Here is a 23,124-nt window from a genome sequence, read left to right on the forward strand (position 1 = left end):
CCGATAGGACTCCTTCTTCAGCCTGGTGGCTCCCTTCACCTCTGGTGTCCACCATTTGGTTCGGGGATTACCACCACGGCAGGCACCAACCACCTTGCGGCCGCAGCTCAATGCAGCAGCTTCGGCAATGGAGACGCTGAACATGGTCCATTCGGACTCAATGTCCCCAGTCTCCCTCGGAATGCTGTTGAAGCTCTGCCGGAGGTGTGCGTTGAAGATCTCGCAGACTGGGGCCTCTGCTAGACGTTCCCAGCACACCCTCACTACGCGTTTAGGTGCACCAGGTCTGTCCAGCGTCCTCCCCCGCCACCTGATCCAACTCACCACCAGGTGGTGATCGGTTGACAGCTCAGCCCCTCTCTTTACCCGAGTGTCCAGAACATATGGTCGCAGGTCTGGTGATACGATTACTAAATCGATCATCGACCTACGGCCTAGAGCGTCCTGGTGCCACGTGCACTTATGGACACTCTTATGTTCGAACAGGGTGTTCGTTATGGCCAAACTGTGATTAGCACAGAAGTCCAATAACAAAGCACCGCTCGGGTTCAGATCAGGGAGGCCGTTCCTCCCAATCACGCCCCTCCAGGTCTCGCTGTCGTTACCCACGTGAGCATTGAAGTCTTCCAGCAGGACAACAGAGTCTCCAGGTGGAGCACCTTCCAGCACCCCCCCCAGGGACTCTAAGAAGGCTGGGTACTCTGGGTACACATTATACACTTATATAATAATGTGTTCTCTTTTTTACAACAATATTTCAATAATTATAACGCACCAACATAATAGCTAGTTTCAACACTTTAGCTGAGAAGGCTCTTTACTTTTATGGAGGTGGAATATCGAATGAAGGACTTTCTAAGTGCTGGTGCACTTTCTGTGTGGAGTTTACATGTTCTCTCTGTGCCTGAGTGGGCTTTCACTGATTTCCTCCCACAGTCCAAAGACATCCATATTAGGGTGATTCTAAATTGTCTGTAGGTTTGGATTTAAGTGGTAATTGTAGTCTGTCTGTGCGTACTGGCAGCCTGCAATACAACATGTCTATAGCAGACAATCATTGTCTCTCATGTTAACTGTTTACGCAGAGCCACTGTATTGTACTGTCCACTATATTTTATACTCTGTAATACTGAGACACTTTATGGCCATCTGATATCTGCTGCTCATTTATTTATTTTTACTGTATTTAGTAAATCATTTTTGCTCAGTTTTATTGTGAATTTTAGCTATTTTACTTAATAAATTCACTTTCTCCTTCTTTTGGTTGATCCCTTTGGGGGTCATCACAGATCATCTGCCTCCATTTTACCCTATCTCTAACAGCCTTTTCTGTCACACCAAGTTCTGTATATCCTCCTTCACTATATCTTCTCTTGTCCTCCTGCCTGGCAGCTTCATATTTCATATTGTTTGCCCAGTATATCCACCATCCCTCCTCTGCACATGTCCAAACCATCTGAGCCTCATCTGTCTAACTTTGTCTCTAAATATCACCTAAGCTATCTCTCTGATATGGTCATTTCTAATCCTGTTCATCCTGGTCACTCTCAACAAAAATAACCATCACTAGGAATACACTGAGTGAATTTATGCTTTTAAAACAGTTTTTTAAAATACTGATGCATTGTATTTTATTATTTTCATTTATATTTTTACATATTGAGCACCTTTAATTAGCTTTTAACATGACATTCTGTTGGATTTTATTAAGAATTTTGCATTTGGGCCACCTTCATTTTTTAAATTTTATTTTATGTGATTAATTGAGCTCATTTCTTTCTTGCATTTTATTTTTCCACTTTATTGATATATTTGTTTTTCTTTGTATTTCTTAGATATGTATTCATTCTGCCTTATTAAAGGTATTTTGTTTTAGGTTATGTTTAATGTCATGCTGACATTGCTCTTTGCTCATGTGCTTTTAGTGCTATTTTTTGTTTTGTTTTTCTTTTTCTGTTCCTTTCTTTTCTCACTTCTTTTCATATTTCTCACCGTGTTCATTATCTAATAGTTTGCGTGTTGTTTAAATTAATTGATTAGAAAGTTAAAACGAGACATTTGTGTGCGCATGCGCCATGACGAAACCAAAAATAAGGAAGTTGATGTAGTTTTTAATAGGTGTAAACAATGCAGATGTGGCGCCGCTGAGAGCATTCCGAGCTACATGGACACAAGTGTGCTGTTCGTACATACCTCAGATAATGGTGAGAGAAGGAAACGAGCTTTATGTGTTCGCGACTGTCTGTTAATGTTTGCTAGCTTTTGATAGCATAACTTCTAAATGGCTAATGTTCTAGCTAATTAGGTAACCAAAGTTCGCTAGCATTAACGCGCACTGGTACACAGTAAAATTATGGCGATTTGCTACGGTAAGTCAGGGTTTGTGAATTTAAATGGTGCCAATAACTCTGCTTTATGTCGTATTATCGTAGTTCAGTGAATAAGGGAAGCCAATATTGCACACACCCCTACCGTCTTATTAGTTACATATGTGTATATTATATTTCCTTTAATTTCTCACAGTGGTTTTTTAAATCATTCCCCAAATTACTAAAGTTAATTTTTCTTCATTTAAAAAATAAATGAAGAAAAAAAAAAGTCATCAAGATAAGTCCCTGAAAATAACTTCGTATGATTCACTACGACATTATTGACATAACCCTGAGCTTTCCTGATCACAAATGGCTCTGTGTCGACTCGATGTGACAGCTGTCAGCAAAATAACAAGATGTTTCTGATTGCTCCTGTATACCGTGTTGATATAGCGTCCACAGTTTTTATTTACTGACTTAGTCTTCCTTTTTGGGATCCAAATTAAACACAACACAGGCCTTAAGAGAGATCAGATCACAGGAGTACTCACATTTCTCTGAGTTCCTCTGGGGTAGGTCAGTGTTGCTGTATTTTTTTTGGTTTTTATATTTTCTTGAATGGATGCTGCGTCATGTGAAGCAGAATAATCGTTTAAATTGTTTTCATTAACACTGACTTGCTTATTCGCGATACATACCAGAAGCTGTGTGTGGAATAGAAGCAGTGGCCCTCACAAAATTCTCTTGAGTTGAGTTGTTATCTGCAAGGATTTGTTACTGAAAAGATGGGGGCGGGGGAGTTTCCCTATTCCTTTTCACAAAATCTCTCTTCTATAATAAATACTTTAAATCAAGCTATTCCATGACCTTGCCTGATTTGAATGTAAACCGGTTTATCTGAGGAAGTTATCTGTTCACTGTTTACATGTTCAAGCAGAAGTGGAAATGAAAAGAGCAGATGAGTGTATCCCGGTCACTGACCTCTCTGTCTTTTTACTGGGATTGCCATTTCAGCGGCATTTCATGGTTCCTATAAAACGTATCTGTGTTGAGAGCATGTATAAGTTTGACGACTGTGATGGATGTTGAGTAATCTTTTCTATTTCTAAATGCTTTGGGCAGTTTTATAAATCAGTGAGCAGAATCCTTTTTTTTTTTTCTTTCCCCATCAATGTTGAGCTTTAGTTGTCAGGTTGTTTTTCTCTGGATAGATCAAAAATAGACGGCTCTCCTTCAGCTCACGACACCGAACGAGATAAATGTAGCCATCTTGGATGATTACCTGTCTGTGCTTCTCTCTCCAAACAGCTTCTATGCCATAATGATGACAACTAGAAGCAACATGCTCACTGCTGGAATATCTAACAATAAGGTCAAATACTCACGGCTGGCACCTGATGATGATGGTTACATAGACTTACAGGTGAGAGACTTTGTAGATTGATGACAGAATGTTACTAAAACATTTCTCCACCACCAGCAGTGATTTGTTATGAATCGTTAAGTAATGATTCTGTGTAAAGCTGAGGCCCTCTGTAATTAAAACGACTTTGCAAAAGTTTTAGGCATGATAAATGAAGCTGCTTTCAACAGTAATATCATGAGTAGGTCGTACATAGTTAACTTCCAAACAAAGTGGAGTAAACATGGAAGAAAAATAATCAAATTACTGGGTAGTGTGATCACTGTTTGCATTTAAAAGAGTGCCAGTTCTCTTTGTTATATTGGCATTATTTCTAAATTACTTGCCAGGTAGGTTGTTCCAAGTATCTTGGAAAATGTTCACAGTACTTTGGATTTAGGCAATCCCAGCATCTTTCCATGTAATCTTAGGCTGAATTCATGATTTTGAGATTAGTACTATACAGAGGAGCTTTCCAATTGTCATGGGGCAAGAGATATTTCTTGTTGCTAAACATGGAAGCAAGCTGATCTGGAGATGGGGAAATTCTAATTGCATTAAAGTAGATTAGATTGAGTAGCTGCCTCATGAAATCATATGATATCAATATATTCTGATGTACAAAATTGAAAACTAACTATATTTTTCCACAATTTCACTTTTCACAGTTCAAGAAACCCCCTCCAAAGATCCCATACAAGGCGATTGCACTGGCAATATTCCTGTTTCTGATTGGCTCTTTACTAATTATCTTTGGGGCCCTTCTTCTGGCAGAAATCATACCGGTTGAGGTGAGTTTGGTTAGTGTGTTTAATATCTGTTCAAAAAAATTTACATTGATGGAGCCTTTACACCAAGAATAATTTTACTGTAAAGAAATGAAGGACTTTGTCCTGAAACAGAAATTATGTGTGAATTCACAGAAAATGTCATATTGTGCACTTTGTGAAAAAAAGAAACGTTGAATAAAAAAAATAGATACTAAAAATTGAAAAACAAAAGTGTATTTGTTACTTGCTCTGGTGAAATGCCATAGGTTATATATTTTGTTATTAAGAAGACTAAAACTTATGAAAATACAGTTTCATAGTTTAAGCCTTTAAAATTATCCGCATTTTCCAAAGCTGTCCTGTGGGCCAGATTGGACCCTCTGGTGGGCTTTTCCTGGCCAATGGGCCATACACTGACTTTTCAGTGAAACATGTCTACAGTCTTTAGGTTGAAAAACAATTTCCTTGTCTGCTGCCAAAAAACGGTTAGTGTTTACCAAGTCATTTTCTTTTGTTCCTCTTTTCTGAAATCCAACGGTAAGGCTTGTGTCAGGAATACAAGCCCTCAGAAATTCATTTGTGAAGGAACTCCTTCTGTCTGAGCCGCTCCTGTCTTCTTCTGTTTAAAACGTATTTAGAGCTACAGATGGGTGACAAATCAAAGGAAAAACAAAGGTAAATGTTTAGTTTCCAAGACTTGGATTATGCCTCATCCTGGACTAACTACTATTTCTAATGGTGATTGTGATTAAATGTTCTTTTTAGTCTAGGACTATGCTCAAAATGATTATGAAGCAGGCTGAAAGTTAGGTTTTTCACTGCCACATGCTGCCAGAGCAGCTTCAGTGTGCTGTCATGTTATCACTGATATAACAACGCTATGCCTTATTTAGCATGTACAACAAAGACACAAGCCAAACATTTGTGAGAGCGCGAGCCGTGTGTCGGCCTGTGATAAAAGGGTACTACTTCAGTAGTATTGGCTATAAGAGATCAGACCTTCAGATAAGCACAATACTTTACAAAATATGCAAGAAAACTGTTCCTGCTAAATGTGGAAACAACAAGCTTGTTTCACCATTTCAGGAAAAAATGCAGTCGAGTGCAACCAGGCTATGAAAGCACGTGAGGAGGTGATGTGCAATCCAAAATTAAACAAATGACTCACCTGAGCATCACTGGAGCAATTAACTGCACTCATATGACTGGAAGAGTAATCAAAATACAACACGACAGATAATAAAACTGAAAGATATTTTATATGTGACAACAATATACAGTTCCTTACAGAGTTAAGGAAGTTTAGTTATCGGTAACATGTTAGGCAGTTATGTTATACTTTTACCTCAAATTTCCAGGGAAAACTTTGCCAAAGCTACTTTTGTGATTACATTTGATTCATGCTGTGTCACTATTGTTGCAAAATAATGCTGCTGCTCCTGCTGGCACCTTGTGGCAAAAGATTCACACTTCAAATTAGGCAGTCTGTCAACATTGACCGGAACTCATTGGAAAAGAAGGCTGGAATATTCCCTTTACTTTGTGTTCACTAATAAATGTTGCTGCCTGCGAGCTGCAATCACAGATACAATGTTCAGTACTTCTTCTATATCAAAAAAAATTCATTATTGCATAATTTCCATTGTGATATATTGTGTGTAATTTTAAGACTATATTGCCCACCCCAAGATGAAATGCAAGTCAAATAGATATTGTCCTATTTGGGACTTTGATTAGTGTGGTGGGCACCTCTGTCTAACAGAAGTTCACAGTTTCTCAGAGGAATTCATTAAACCATGAATTGACCCCTTGTGCCCTGTGGATGGGGGCTTTGTTATACTTAAAGATGAGAGCAGGATAGAAATGTTTCTTCAAAGAATAACCATGATTACTGAGACCAGCTTTGTATCGATCCTTTGCGTGGAAATGCTAGAGAAATGCAACCGCATGCCCTCGCTGTAAGGGTCAAATCATCACCTCTCTCTGCATGTTCCTTTATGTTCGTGTTTCTTCTGCAGCTTCCCTAAGATTTATGTATCCAGAAAATGTTTTCTACATCATTTGAAGGGCATCATCTATAATGCATTTCGGTGTTTGAAGACTAGTTTGTAGCAGTTTTGGAAATATGTGTTTCCTTTCTTACTGACAGTTGAAAAACAAAGAACTACACCATTCTCATTTGAAGGTGGAGTCACCAGCTGGTTAGCTTTGTTTACCTGCTTAGTTGAACGATAACAGGGTGTGCTTGCCAGGATATGAAACTCATTAATGAGCATCTTAAATCCACACAAAATCTGAAATGAATCAAAACCTAAAATGACAAGTTAGGATTTAATTGGGACTCACGTGCTACAGTATTTCTGTCTGTTTCTATGTTGTCTTTGGACAGAGCAAGAATCACTATTTGCCTGGTTTTTTTTTAGTTTTTTTTTTATAGCTGCTGTCTGTATTTATATGCTTAGTATACAGCCATTTGTGTGATATTATTCTAAAGATGTAACAAAAGAGAACAAATAGTCTTAAACCACTCCTCATTTCTTTGTGTTTTGAGGGCAAAATGGGAAATGAGTATAGCGATTTATGGAAACTTACAGTATATAGGGCAGAAACAGTTGGTAGAATTGTATTGAGCTTGTAAGTCACTGTTTGACATGACCATCTTTATTCTTCAACACAGCCCAAACCCTCTGAGGCAAGCTTTCTTGCAATTTCTTTAAGTAGTCTTCAGGAACAGTTCTTTAAGGACATTCAGAGCTCTTCTTTGGATGTTTGCTGCCTTTTGTTCCATTCTCTGTCAAGATGATCCCACACTGCAATGTTGAGGTGCAGGCTTCAGGGAGGCCAGTCAATGACTTTCAGTGTTACATTATGTGTTTTTCTGCCTCAGCCTTTTCTTCCTGTTTCCCTTCCTCAAGAATGGCTTCTTGACAGCCAACCTTGTACAGAGACCATTTCTGATGAAGCTTTGGTGAACAGGTGATGGTTCAAATGAAAGGCCGGATGCATCTCCCAGGCCATGTGCTAGGTCTTTGCTGGACACCCCCCCCCCCCCCCCCCCCTCCGTATTTCTTAAGGACATAACGTTCAGAGACCGATCATCTGTTATAGATGTTTTGTTTTTGTCAGGCCTGTGCTGCTTTTGTCCTCCTTCTTGTCTAGTTTCTTCATACCCCAAGTTATTGGCTAGCTCTTTGGGAATAATATAAAATAGTATTATACACCTTTAAAATGTGTTATCTTTGATATTTTTTGACTCATATGAAGTAAGTTGCTAGGTGCTAGTAACAAAGGACCTAAAGATACAGTTTGACTGGTAGTTTACGAAGTTGTCTGTTATGTGTAGCCTTTCCATTCCTTGAGTTAGATGTTATCTGCCTGACTACTTGTTAACAGAAATATCTCAAATATCTAATCAACTCAGTATATCTAAAGCAACGCAGTGCACTTAGCCTTCAACTTAGAGAATGGTCCAAAAAAGAGAGAATATCCAGTGAGCATCAGCTGATAAATTTGCAGCAACTGTGTGATGCTGTCATTGTCAGTATGGACCAAAATCTCTAGAAGTGTTCTAGAGACTAGACCAGAGACTCCTGTACCTTGATGAATCCATGCCAAAAATAGATAAGACAGTTCTGAAGGCATAAAGGGTTCCAGCCTGATTTGCTGACAAGAATAAGTAAACAAGACGGTCAACAGGGGCGATTTTAGCCCATCATAGCACCCCCAAAGACTTCTTAATTTTTTTGACAATATTTACTGTTTGTGTGACACACTACTAAAAATATAAAAAGCATTCAGTACTTGTTTGAGACATAACATTTTAACAACAAAAGTATAGATAACACCAGATTGTCAGTACAAAGAGGGAGAGAGGAAAGAGGGGAACGTGAGGAGAAAGTACAAGGTCAGGAAGAACCAGGTAAAAAAACAGACAGGGAACAGTGACAGGCACAACAGAAACTGTTAAACTGCTTGAGAGAGTTGATCACCAAAAAGTGATAGACAGATTTGCCAAATTCAAGGTGAGGCGACATAGGCTAAAATAAAATAAAAAGTCTGCAGAGCCATAGTAGTATCTGCAGTAAAGATCTTTTCATACATTGTATACATCGTACCATAGGCAAAGTTGCCTCCATTTTTATAATTTTATTTATCAATATTTTGTACATTTCAAGGACTCTATTTTTGGAAATTGTGTAAAATGTACAAAGCAGTGATGTCATGTTTTGTGACGAGGACCCAGGCACAGAGAGACTTGATGAATTTAAGAATCTTATGATTTAATAAAGAAATTTGCAGACTTACTCAGAGATGGTAAAATTATGATGTCTGATAACGGAGACGAAGACAACAGACGATGAGGACAGGGAGGAACAGGGGTTTAAATGAACCAAGGAGACAGTCACAGGGAACTCGGGACAACTGGAGACATTTAAGGATGCAGGGACTGACAGACACGGGGAAGACGTCTCATCGTGACAAGTAAAGTTTATCTTGCCTGGCTGGGCAGCTCTCTGGGTGCTCAGCACCCCCAAAGCTCTGATCCTAGAATCGCCCCTGACGGTCAATCTGTCCAGATATTCTTGTTATACATGACCGTTTTTGGTACTATAAAGACACTTCTGTCTGCACTAATAAAGCACTGTTACCCAGCCCTACTTTTGACACACAGTTGGAGAGCCAACAAAAAATCCAAAGTTTCATCCTGAGCAGCAATTAAAACACCCCTGCTGCTGTTACTCTTGTTCTTAAATAGCTATAATTGAACAGCTGTCCTGAGATTTTTATAGTCCTGCTGTCAGATTTGTGCTATGCTCTTGCTTTTACTGGTCTCAGTGCTTTTATGTGTTTCTGAATATAACTAATGATTTTGATATTTTATAGCTTGGAGTTTAAACTTCAGTGGAACCCCTGCTTTGGGGTTTTTGCTTCCTAAATTCATGACACCACACAGGAGATAACTCAGCCTGCACATATTCGCATTATCAGTGGGAGGGTAATGTGAATATTTTTTAACCTACTCTGCAGATGGTATTTGCAGAAAATTTGATCTGACGTGAAGGCAGCATCAGAGTATATGAGTCTGTTGTACTTGCCAGTTATCCCACACAAGTTAAAATAGCATATCTAATACTAGGAGATTATCCAAGGTTCAAGCGATAGATACTACAGCAATAGAAATCAGACAGGTTTGTTTGCAAGAGGCTGCATGGGTTTGGGGCTAAAATAATGTTTGATCTTTTTCTCTGTGTTTGTTTGTGTGAGTGTGTGTGTGTGTGTGTGTGTGTATATTAGATAACAGTTGTTTTACAACTGGAACCATGTCAAGGGCTTCAGTGAACATTGTGTTGGGAACCTTTGACTCAGCCTAGTCAACCATTGTAGTGGCAAAAACAAAGAAATTAACCAAGGGAAAAGAGGTTGAAGGAACGCAGCCAATTTAGGCATTAAATTCCTATTTATTTATTTTTGAAGAGTCAAGGGTCAGTTCACCCAAATTAATGCAAAGAGACTGAAATTAAAGATCTTTTTTTCACTTCCTGATCTTCTGGGACTTTTGTATTCTTTGCCTGTTCTTCCTTAATGAATGGAGCTTGCTCGCTTCTTATGGTGGTGGCTCCGTTATCATGTGGCCTAAATATAGGGCCACTGTCATGCCAACTGAGCCATCTCGTTTGGCAGGTGAGGAGAAGTCGCCTGCTGACATCCATCAGAAAAGGTGCTGTAAGTGGACACTTTACAAGACACAGATAAATAGAACATTTCAGAAGCTTAATACAGACAAATGATCGACATTACCGCAGCCCAGTGCAGCTCCCTGTCTTTAAAAAAAAGAAGAAAAAAACTGGTTGAGGGTTACAGTGACTCTGAGCACAAGACTGCCATCTGGTGGTAAAATTAAACAAATTAAACACATCTCTTTGGTGTTGATGGAGTCTGCCTTTGCCTCGTGGTTGTTAGATGCCATGCATATGAAATGACTTATCATTTACATGAAATCAGATGTCAGAATATGAAGTCATTATGGCTGCATGCCTCATCAGCGTAGAGTGTGTTCATGTAGTGCTGACAGGCAGTGTTGAGGTAAGTATGTTAAAGCGTGATGGAGAACATTAGTCTTTAATGACTTCCTCTTGCATTCCACTACTAAATGCAATATTTAGTATTCAGTATGTATGAAGTCTATCTAAACTTGGTTACAGAATGTAATAATGTGAGCATTAACGAGTAGGATTATTTAGGTAAAGATAACTGAAATCATAGCGTGTAAATTCCTTCTGATTACCAGATTTTCTTTATTTTTTTCTTGATGTTTTTAGCATCCCGACCGCACTATTCCTGTCATCATCATAGGGATACTCGTTTTTCTTCCGGGATTTTACCATTTGAGAATCGCCTACTATGCTGCAAAGGGTTACCGGGGTTACTCCTATGATGACATCCCAGACTTTGGCGACTGAACCAAATACCATCCAATCATCCCCTATTTTTCCTCACTGTGTATCTTGGTGCCTGCTGTTTTCTGACTGAATGTATGTATCAAAGAGTAAAACCATATAATTTTAGGATAGATATCTGTATTTGTCTGGGTGGGCTTACTGAAAGATTTATGGTGTGTGTGTTTGTTTTGTTTTTTTTCTCCTAACTTTTTTCCTAAAATGTGGCTTGTGTGTTCACATGTCTGCCAAAGCTCTACAGAAGTTAGAGACTTTACATATATATGCAGCTTTATTAACATTAAAACACTCAGTGACTGGTGGATATCAGTCCATCTGCTTACCTGAAACAGCACATCAATGTTTTTGCTGTTACGCACCTCACTACATACATTAAGAAATGATCAGTGAGTATAGATTTTGACAGATGCCTTTAATTTACTATTCCTAGAGTGCACGACTGAGAATCGGTGTGATTATTGTATAGTACTTTAATGATGTACAAATAGGCATCTTGTATTTTAAATTTGTGGCTTCATAATGTGTTACATCGTAAAAGACGATGGGAACTTGCATGTCTCCTAAAGATTGTATTTGCATTGCTATCAAGATTTATTACTTTAATGATGTTAAGTATATTTTTTAACCAAAAAGTATCACTTCCCTTATAAAGTATTGCCTTTTGTCTACATTTGCTTGGTTTTGAATATTTACCAAAATGTTATTTTGCATACACTTGCTGGAGTTAAAAAGTATTAACAACAATAAAAATGAGACTACAAATCTACAAAAACGTTTGATGTTTTTTTTTTTATCCTTTGTGATTGTTGGGTACAGCTGGATTACATCCTATGCAAAGTCTTTTTTTTTGAGATATGCTTTCGATGTCAGACTGCATGAATCAAAACTTGAGTGTTTAGCAAAGAATCATGACTCACTTTAATAAATAATCTGTGTTAACATGTGTCTATATCAAAAAGCGAAAGACAGGGATCAAAAAAGCAATTTTAGTAAAAACTTTCACTAAGTTTAAAAAAAACCCAAACATCTGTCCTTTGTCTAACAAGTACATCTGTTCTCCCCGTTTGGCCACCAACATCAGGTAAAGGACACCCTCTTGTGGTTACCGCTAAGCTGGATGCCATCAAGGGATTAAGGGCTAAAAAAATCTCCTTTCATCCTCTGCCTGCACAAACAAACACAGTTATTAAATCAGCATTGGCTCAAACATCCAGGGGCTTATAGGACTGTGGTCTGTCAGTTTACTTTGTTTTGCTTTGAGCCATTTGAGCATAACAAGGAAACAGGAGCAAGCAGCGGAGGGAGGAAGGAAAGAAGGGAGGGGGGAGGTTGGACTCGGGCAGGAAGAGCACAGTACGTCGATCCCTCGCTGTCACCTGTAAGTGAAATGAACACCTGTTGCCGGTGGGCTTTTAAAAGGAAAACGCTCAAATTTCAGGTAGTTTGCAACGCTACAAAGGAATAAGGCCCGCTTTTAGATTTTCAGCCACTGACCCGGTGTCTACAAACTCGGGCACAAGTTGGACTAATACTCGAGAAGGATGTGTTTTTAAAAGCAAAATCTGCCAGCGGCTGAAACGGAGCTACAGGTAAGATAAGTAAGAAAAAATAGAAGATGTTAATGATTTTGAAAGTGTGTCTGACTTCCAGCAGCTTTAAAAGGATGAGAAATTAATGCTCGGAGCTCAAACTGTGGAGTGCCAAGTTTCCTCTCAATCCTCTGAACTGTGGCATGCATTTAAACGTCAGTAATGAAGTTTCTATGGGGGGGATTTTCATTCTAATGCGCAATATGAAACTGACAGAAACTCAGGAACAGCCATTTGCCATGAGTAATTTAAACGTCCCAATGCAAACTTAAGTCTGTTTTCTATTGTTTACATTATTTATTTGTATGTTGTTTTTCCTTTATGGCTGTTGCTTTAATTGAGAATGACAACCTTTAGATTGTTAAAGAATTTGGAGTCACGTTATTAGAGAAAAACAGGGCTAAGATATTGGCTGTTAGAGCGTGAGTAGACAAACACGGTACATTCACAAGGAGGGGATTTTATGCCGCATATGGATACAACTTCCACAAGCAGCAGTGCAATATGTAGAGCCAGAACCAGCATATAAGAGCTCATATTTTTCTGCTATTGTCTTTGTATTGAACCCACCGTCTATCTTTATTTCACCACTTATGGGAGAAATGGTCTCATAACTTTCCGAGACAAGCATCATTTAATGGTTTGAAATTCTATTTTTGGTTTGAATTGAGGTTGCTGATGTGCCAGATGGGTGCAGTTTCCCGTTATATATTATTTTCCATAAAGTTTATATCATCAGAGGGAGCAGAGTGGCAATTAATTCAGCAGGACTTGGTGGCACCTGAATAGTACATATGCAATAAACACTTCAGATCTGACACCTAAAGTGGGTTGAAGTAGATCATTATCTACAAAACTATTTCATTCCCAGTGGGTTTTTTTTTTTTTAGCTTCTGCGTTCCAGTGAGCCCAGTACTGATACTGGAGAAAAACTGACAACAGTGTAAATAAAAAAAAAAAGTCATTCTTTAGGCTGAATAACATACAAAACATCTATGCAAGGTGGTTTCTTCAGTGTACACCTGTGGAAACCATCAACTGCTCAGTGTTTGAAATTCTACTTAAAAGTGCAATGCAATGGCCCTTTAAAAAAGGAAAACGTAATGTATTAATGTATCCCTTTACAACACAGACAGCTGGGACTACATGAACCAAAATCTAATCTACTATGTGTTTATGCATTTAAATTTTGTAAATACAATAGTGTTATGATTCAAATGTTGCCAAGTCATGATTGGTCCCTTATTGTCACCAGTTAACAAACTCAACCCCTCCCACTTTAAACCACAGAGAAGAGCAAAGGCAGACAGACAGACAGTATTTCACCTACTATGGTGAAATACCCAAAACGTGTGTAACTTTGGATGAAAATTGTGTACAATGTTTAGGATAAAGCTGAATTTAAAAAGAAAAAAAGTGTTTCAGGAATTTAAAGCAGAGCTGTTGTGATCATTTCCAACTTGATATTTTTATTCTTGACTGCTGAGTTTCTTTGCATGATTCTTGCTTCAAAGTACTAATTCACTGTGGGAAACAAGCAGTTTCAGTTCCTCTCCCTTTAAGGCCACCCTCCCTTAAAGCCAAAATTCATCTGATTAGCTTCTGTTTGCAAACAGTAGATTTTGAACAGAAGCATTTAGAGCAGTCTGAATCCTTAGATTTGGACTCACAAACATTTGTACATATGCTCACCTCATTATTTGAAACATTTGGCCTTGTATATTGTGAGCAAACACTGCCCTAATGTTTGAATTTCATCTGATTTTAAACCTTGAGTTGAATGAAAGCAATGCTTTCATGTCTCTTTTTTTAGACATGAAGACCTTAACTTGACACCAATGATTTAGACTTTCATGCAGAGTTTATCCCTTTCATTTGGAATGACAACAGCCTCTCCAAGCCCAAAGATTAAACACTTTGTCATAAAATCTTTTCCCTAACAACCACAGAGCTTTGAATGATTTCAGCAGTGGCCAGTCACGTTGCACGAGCTTTGGAGAAAGGTGCATTTGACAGTGCAGAGCAGCAGACAGACAGCAGATGATACCTTGTGTTATTTGATTCAGATGTCAAGACTCTGTTGTTATCAACAAAACACAGACAGTAGCATGCATAACAGCAGAGAAATGACAAATACTTGTTCAAAATTGGACCATTAGTTTACAGAGAACTGCATTATCTGAAATATTTGGTAGCATTGTTAATATAGATGGTAGTTGACAGTGAATTTGGATTTATAACAATTCATTTATGGCTTGAAAGACAACATTTATGACTTCAGCTTAACCTGGAACTTGCGGCTCTTGATTTGGGACTCAGCTCTGTAACCTTTAGATGATGGATTAAATGAAGTAAAGATTGTGGCATTCACCTGGATTCACAGAACGGCTTCTGAGCAGAGAGATGCAATACCCACACTGCAAAAAAAAAAAAAAAACCTCTTTATTTTTCCAGTTTTCTCTCTCATTTCGAATGCCCTATTTTCTCTTAAGTGCACATCAAACCAAGCTACACAGAGAGGTTCCTATTGTGATGGAAAGTGTGTGTTTGACTTTGAAAATGGGCTTTTTCTAACCCATGTGCAAGCCATGAAAAAAATACAATGTAGACTTACAGGGTGGGTTAGAGCAGGTTGATTGCCAATGCGCAGTATTTATGAACTCTGAGAGGGAGCTGACAGTCAGCACTCATGACATGACAGCTCATATTTGCAAAATTGTCAGTAATGAGATCAGCACATGGTCTTGGGATGGGTCCACGAGTCATGGGAGCTTCCTGTGGTGCCTGGCACCAGTGGATTGGCCGGAGTTCCCTCGGGCTTTTGTTATCTGGCCACATTTGTGCTTAAGCCATGGGACCTTTGGGGCTAGTGGAGGGCACTGCTACCTGGGAAGCTGCGGAGACAAGGGTGTGTGGTTGGCTTGCATTAATGTTTTGGTGCATGCTACGTGTCAAAGAAGTATCCATGTGAATGCCAGTGCACAGGAATACCACTGCAGAATATTGCACTGTAACAAGATGATGTCATTTTAATGTTGTGGCTGATTTGTGTATATGCAAACTCAGTAGGAAGCCAGAACTGTGGGACTTCAAAAACCTACTTATTTTAGATCAAATGTTAAAAAGTACTTTTAACGTAAATCCGAACTCTTTTGAGAATAATTAAAGTTATATAGCCTTTTTAAAAGTTGTGTGAATACTATATATTTTTTTCAACTAGTTTGAGACCAAACAATGCAAAGTACTAAAAAAGAAATACTCTAGATAGTTGGAAAATTTCGAGTCAGCGTTTCTTATTTCAGCTCCCAAGTCTTTAAGGAGGGAAGTAAAAAATCTGGTTTTATAGTAGTCCACTACAAGGCAGGACCATCGGTTGGCATTTTTGGCTTTTTAGTTTAATAAGCTAAGCTGCTATTGAATTGATGACTTTGGCAAAGTATGACTTTTCCTGTTCTGCCACCATCAGGTTATCATAGTAGTACAGTACTTTGGTATAAAGGATGGCGTGTATATATGTATGTATATGTGTGTGTATATATATATATGTGTGTATGTGTGTATATATATATATATATATATATATATATATATATATATATATATATATATATATATATATATATATATATATATATATGTGTATGTGTGTGTGTGTGTGTGTGTATATGGGGGTGCAACGATACACAAAATTCACGGTTCGGTTCGGTTTGATACTTTGGTGTCACAGTTCGATATTTTTTCGATACAAAAAAATGTTCATGCTTTTTTAATTTGTCATTTATTAAAATTACAAATAAATATTTTAACTCAAAAGTGCAGTTTTTAAATTTAAACAACAAATGCTGAAACAACAAAGTAATAAAAAAATAAATCTATCTGATCAAGAAATCACTCATCTTTGGAAAAGAGAATTTATTACAGAGAAATGGCTCTTTCCAAAATAAAAGTCAGCAGCATGTTAAACATATCAGGTACCCATAAGGAGAATCATGTGCTAATGGCTGTCTAAATGACTCGGGTAAAGTTTGTAGCATGCGTGCTTGTTGTTTTTGTCTGCTTTCACTTCCTGTTTGCCATTTGTTTGAAAGTTGTGTTTTGATCGTGTCCTGTGGATTTTTGAAATTTGGCCATCAATTTCTGGAGCAAAGACTACTCAAATTGTTGGAACTTTGGTACAACCCTGTCTGGATTACGACTTTGATACAGGATATTGGACTGGACTAACGGAGTTAACGAGGTAATTGCAGGCTAGCCAACACGTTACCAGGCTAACAGCTGACTGAGGAATCAGCTGACTGAACCTGCTACCAGGGTAACCAGATAAAATGGGGCCGAAGAGGACACCGACAGCTGAGGAAGTCGAGGACATTAAAAAGTCTCTTGACTTCATAATGGAGGAAATTTCTACTATCAGGTTGCAGCAGAAAAATATCATTGAAATTGTGGAGGAGGTAAAGCTCCTCCGCATCCAAAATGCCAAAAAAGATAAAAAGATTGCATACCTGGAAAGTAAGGTCGCTGACCTGGAACAATACTCCAGGATAAACAACGTCATCATCACTGGGCTCCATATTAAACCCCGGTCATACGCTCAGGCGGTGACCGCTGACAGCAATGAGGAACCTGGAGAGCTTGACATTAGCTCCACGGAACAACAGGTGGCTGCTTTCCTGCGGTCCAAAGGGATTGCCCTGGACTGTAACTCTGTCGAAGCATGCCACCCTCTTCCCAGGAGGAACGGCAACATACCGGCTATTATATTAAGGTTTGTAAATCGAAAGCACAAGATTACGCTGCTGAAACAAGGAAGAAAATTAAAAGGATCTAATGTCTTTATCAATGAACATCTAACCAAACACAACGCTGAAATAGCCAAAAAAGCGCGACACCTTAAGAAGCTGGGAAAAATCCAAAGCACTTGGATGACGAACTGCAAAATATTCATTAAACTAAACGGATCACCAGAGGAAGCCAAAGTTCTGACCATTAAAAATATGGCGGATCTCGAAAAATATCAGTGAGCAACACGATCTGGACGGCAAACAAGGTAACAGACAACCACACACTCACTTATGACACACACTGGAAGGAAGAACTCAGATACATCTGGAAGAAACAGCTGCATCAGTCAGACAGTTGCAGAATATGATCAATTGGAACTGAAAACATTTAACTATATGGATCACAATACACATGACTTGGAATATGAAATAGATCCAGACAACAACTTCTTCTCATCTAACAATAACAATTGCTGCTACTATACAAATAAAGACTACAATCTGAGGATTAAAACTGAGAATAAATTATCAATTATCCACTTTAACTGTAGAAGTCTCTATGCTAATTTTAGTCATATCAAAGAATATCTTAACCAGTTTTCACATCCATTTAGTGTCATTGCCTTATCAGAAACTTGGATCAATATGGAAAAAGGAACAGACTTTGAACTGGAGGGTTATGAATTCACATTTATAACTAGGCGAAACAAAGGAGGAGGAGGAGTGGCCTTGTATGTGGACAAATCCTTGAAATTTAATGTGGTGGAAAAGATGACGATGGTGATTGATAATGTACTAGAATGTATTACAGTTGAAATTTGTAAAGAAAAAAGTAAAAATGTAATCATTAGCTGTATATACAGAGCTCCAGGTAGTAGTATTGAGACATTTAAAGACTGGATAGAAGAAACATTTATTGAAATAGCTTGCAAAAAAGTTTTCATTTGTGGAGACTTCAATATTGATTTGCTAAACCCAAATAAACATAAAACCACTGAGGAATTTATAAACACAATGCACCGTATGAACCTATTCCCTAAAATTACTAGACCTACCAGGATTACATCACATTGTGCAACTCTCATAGACAACATTTTTACAAATGACATTGAAAATAAGACTGTAAGTGGACTCCTGATTAACGACATAAGTGACCATCTTCCAGTTTTTACAATCTATGATAGGAATTACAAGATCAATAAAATGGACAGTAAAAAAGAGTACAGACGAGTAAGAACAGAAGAAAGAATGAATGCATTTAAAAAAGATTTATTGAAAGAAAACTGGGGTGAAGTATATCAGGAACAGGACGTTAATAGTGCTTATAATGAATTCCTTAGAATATTTACATTACTGTACAATACCAACTGTCCAATAAAGCAATATAGTAGGAAACAGAAATATATGGACTGTCCATGGATAACAAAAGGTCTGCAAAATGCATGTATAAAGAAAAATGCTCTATACAGAGAGTTCTTAAGAACGAGAACTAAAGATGCTGAAATCAGATACAAAAGATATAAAAATAGGTTAACTAATATACGTAGATATAGTAAAAAGGAATACTATAAGAAGCAATTAGATATAAATAGAAATAATAATAAAAGATTATGGGAAATCCTGAACAGTGTTATAAAATGTGGGCTGGACAAAAGAACTATCCCAAGTATTTCATTTGTAATGACCATGAAGAATACAATACGGGTGTTGTGGCAAATAGTCTCAATGAATTCTTTATAACTGCTGGACCAAATTTAGCAAGAACAATCACTCATCCTGGGAAAGCACAGGAAAAACCGGATACACTGATTGACAGAAATCCATATTCTATGTTTCTCACAGCCGTTGATGAAAATGAAGTTCTTGAAATTGTCAAAAAATGTAAAAATCACAAATCTTTGGATTGTAATGATATTGATATGATAGTGGTTAAAAGAGTCATTGAGGCTATTATAAAACCATTTACATACATCTGTAATTTATCATTTCAAACTGGTCGATTTCCAGACAGAATGAAAATAGCAAAAGTTATACCTCTATACAAATCTGGAAACAAACACCATTTCACAAACTACAGGCCTGTCTCTTTACTACCTCAATTCTCAAAAGTTCTTGAAAAACTGTTTAAAAACAGACTGGAAAAATTTATAGATAAACATAAACTACTCACTGAGAGTCAGTACGGATTCAGATCAAGCAGATCAACATCATTGGCACTATTAGATTCAACAGAATACATCACAAATTCCATAGACAAAAAGCAATATGTGGCTGGGTTATTCATAGACTTGACAAAGGCATTTGACACTATAGATCATGATATATTAATAAGAAAACTGGAACGTTATGGTGTCAGAGGGGTAGTTTTAGATTGGGTCCGGAGTTATTTAAGTGACAGAAAGCAGTTTGTGAAAATAAATGGTGGTTGCTCCTTATGTATGGACATTGCTTGTGGTGTACCCCAAGGGTCAGTTTTGGGTCCAAAATTCTTCAACTTGTACATTAACGACATCTGTAAAGTGTCCAAAGTATTAAAAATGGTTCTCTTTGCTGACGATACAAACATTTTTTGCTCTGGTGATGAGCTGCAGAATTTATTAGAGGATATGACTAATGAAATAAGTAAAGTGAAGTTCTGGCTTGATAAAAATAAATTATCATTAAATTTGAATAAATCTAAACTGATGTTATTTGGAAATAGTAGTTTAAATACAAATGCAAAGATTCAAATAAATGGTGTTGATATTGAAAGAGTCAGTGAAAATAAATTTCTGGGGGTAATAATAGATGAAAAACTTAACTGGAGAGCTCACGTAAGATATATTCATTCCAAAGTATCACGAAGCATTGCAGTACTAAACAAGGCAAAACAGGTATTCGACAGAACATCACTTCATATTCTATACTGTTCACTGGTTTCACCATACTTAAGCTATTGTGCAGAGGTCTGGGGCAATAACTATAAAACCACATTACATTCACTTTTTACTCTTCAAAAAAAAGCAATTCGAATCATCCACAATGCAGGAACATACAAACTCACTATTTTTGCAGTCTGAAATATTGAAAATTGACGATCTAGTGAAATTCCAAACAGCACAAATTCTATTCAAAGCAAAAAATAAAGAACTGCCAGGTAATATTCAGAGTATGTTTTTTTTGAAAGAAGGAAGTTATAATTTAAGGGGTTTTTGTAACTCCAAAACAATGAAGGTACGTACTACAAGAAAAGGCTTTTGTGTTTCTGTTCATGGAGTGAAACTATGGAACAGTCTGAATATGGAATTAAAGCAATGTCCAAACATAAAACTGTTCAAAAAGAGTTATAAAAATATGATCTTCTCGAACTATAAAGAAAAGGAAAATATTTAAATTAAGTGAATGTCTCTATTTAAAAACAAACAAACAAACAAAAAACTCATGATGTGATATTATAGTATATAGTATATCAGAAATCTGTTCACTATTTTTATTACAAATTATATCAGTAAGGAAGCTGACTAAATATTAACTGATAATTTATGGCAAAGGGGTGGGATTAAATAAGTGTGTACTTCTTCCCACTCCCTTTCAACATGTAAATTAATCAGAATGTTTTTTTGTATGTAATTTGTATAGTATTTTTTTTCTCTCTTATTTTCTTTTTTAAATGTACTTGTATATTGTTCACATGTTGAAATAAATTACCAATCAATCAATCAATCACTTGTCTTTGCACTATGATGATGTCGGCGTAAATGTGCAGTCATATTCGTTGTGTTCCCACTAGTGCTGTCAGCGTTAATCTCATTAAAATGACATTAACGCCATAACGCGGCAAATCTCCGTTAACGAGTTACCACGGATCGTCCCGTGCGTGGGGCTGGACGGCGTCAACACGTTAACAAGCTAACTGCGCTAACGCACTAGTTCCCACCAATTGAGCATTGCGTGGCACATCCGACATACTGTTTTACTTTTGTCCATGACGCACTTATCATCAGAGTCATGCTTCACATGAAAACCAAGATAGTTCCAGAAGTGAGATCTGAATGAGGGTGGGGGAGGTTCAGTTTCGGGTAGCGTTGAGGCAGTTGCCATGTTGCAACGAGCTTAGCTTCTGTCTTGCTAGCTTGCGCTGCGCTCAGTGGATCTGCGCTCGACAGTGCAGCCTAGGCGGAGTAGTCGAACGCAGATCCACTGAGCGCTCAACACAGACAGCATCGTCAGAAGAAAAGTTGATAAAATAAATAAAAATTTTTGTATTGTTCGATACATATGTGTACCGAACCGGAAACACTGTATCGAACGGTTCAATATCGATACGAGTATTGTTGCACCCCTAATATATATGTATGTGTATGATAGCTTTGCCATTGTGAGACTATGCCATCATGCTATTATTAATTAATGAACCGCTGTACCTAACTGTTAGTATTCCGATCACTACACATTCTTGGGCTTGCTCAGATTGAAATCCACATACACTCTACCATAACAGCAACCTTGGAAATTCTCTGCGTGTAACGCTGTGTGAGCACACTTTGAAAACTCTTCAAATATGTGATGAGTACCTGATGTTAAAGTATGTGTTGTATTCATCTCAGTTGGAGGCTGTTCGGTGCCCTGAGCTTTAAAGTGTTGATGGACGTGTATCACAATGTGATTCACAGCGCAAGCATTGCTTTGGATTACTGTCTTCACTGTGTTTCCCTCACAGTTGCACTATAATCTGTTTAAATCCAAATCCAAATCCAAATCCAACCGTATGGAGGCCTTTTAGTGTGATTCGGGGCCATGCCTGAAATTTGAGTTCTGCAGTGCTATAGGAATTTAATATTTATAGTCATGCCTTTGGATTAATGATTTTGTTTGTCCAAAGCTGAAGCACCAATTTCTGTTAAACGCTGTTGTTTACCTCTTTAGGTCACAGCAAATGAGCAATTTGACTTCTTTCCCCTTTCTACTTGCACTCTGGTCAGAGGCTAATGTCCAATTTACTGTAGCTTGCTGGCAGATACAAACAGCCTTGAACAGTTCTAACCCACAAAACAAATACCCTTGGTTTCATATTCTCTAATGGATGCAGCACCTGTTGTTTTCCAAATCGATACCGGTGCTATTGTAACAGACATATTTTGAAAATAGGCCCAAACAAGCAGGGACCACAGCAAAATGCATGGATGAGAAACAGAATTTCATCAGAAAACATTTAGGCAAGGGGAGCTCCTTTATCTTTAAGTTTTAATTGTGGTAGGTAAAAGGAGAACTGGCTGCTGATAAATCTGTGACTGTGCCCTCTGTGATGATTAATCAGCTGCTCCCCATTTCTTTCCTTATGTAGATTAAAATGGCAACAGCGCAGAATTTCAGCAGCAGCATGCCTGTCACTGACTTTTCTATTTCTGCCAGCTGATAAATCTATGCGAGACAGGGCGCTTTCTTTTGTGAGCTACTGGCTCATTTAGTATAGCTTTATACATTTTCCAGAGTGCTGTGCTGTCACCGTGCTTGTGTTTATGTGCATCCTCTCAGTGTCAGAGGAAGGGATAATACGTCTGTGGGAAATGTCTAGAGACCATCTGTGTTACCATGGCTGAGAGCTTCACCTGTGCGGGCCGCTATGTTTGGCATCTCTCTGAATTTTTGGTTCAAATTTAATGATGGAAAATGTCCTGCAGTTGATTTTTTGCCCCCCTTCTTCTTGCTGTAGCCTCCCTTTCTTTTCCCTCTCTTTCAAAAATAATCTTTCTTTTAACTCATGTGGATCCACTTTATTGCCTTGCTATTTCACCATGCAGTAAAACTATAAACATTTGTATTCAGCTGAAGC

At 37.9% G+C, this 23,124-nt stretch overlaps 2 protein-coding genes across 2 annotated transcripts in view; both read left to right on the forward strand.

Moving 5' to 3' along the window:
• The first annotated feature begins 2,074 nt into the window (after positions 1–2,074).
• LOC146383497 (transmembrane protein 230-like) lies at positions 2,075–11,714 on the forward strand. Its single transcript, XM_084934778.1, has 4 exons — positions 2,075–2,204; positions 3,621–3,735; positions 4,383–4,505; positions 10,805–11,714. The coding sequence occupies exons 2-4, from the start codon at positions 3,634–3,636 to the stop codon at positions 10,943–10,945; spliced, it is 366 nt and encodes a 121-aa protein (XP_084790904.1). The 5' UTR covers positions 2,075–2,204; positions 3,621–3,633; the 3' UTR covers positions 10,946–11,714.
• A 566-nt stretch (positions 11,715–12,280) lies between these two features.
• Positions 12,281–23,124, forward strand: part of igsf9a (immunoglobulin superfamily, member 9a) — a 72,496-nt gene continuing 61,652 nt past the window's right edge. Inside the window, exon 1 of the mRNA XM_084934779.1 lies at positions 12,281–12,531. The gene's annotated coding sequence lies outside the window, so the exon portion shown is untranslated. The remainder of the gene's footprint in view (positions 12,532–23,124) is intronic.

This window comes from Perissodus microlepis, chromosome 7, assembly GCF_051167445.1.
Source record: "Perissodus microlepis isolate ML-2025 ecotype Zambia chromosome 7, ASM5116744v1, whole genome shotgun sequence".
Lineage (NCBI taxonomy): Eukaryota > Metazoa > Chordata > Actinopteri > Cichliformes > Cichlidae > Perissodus > Perissodus microlepis.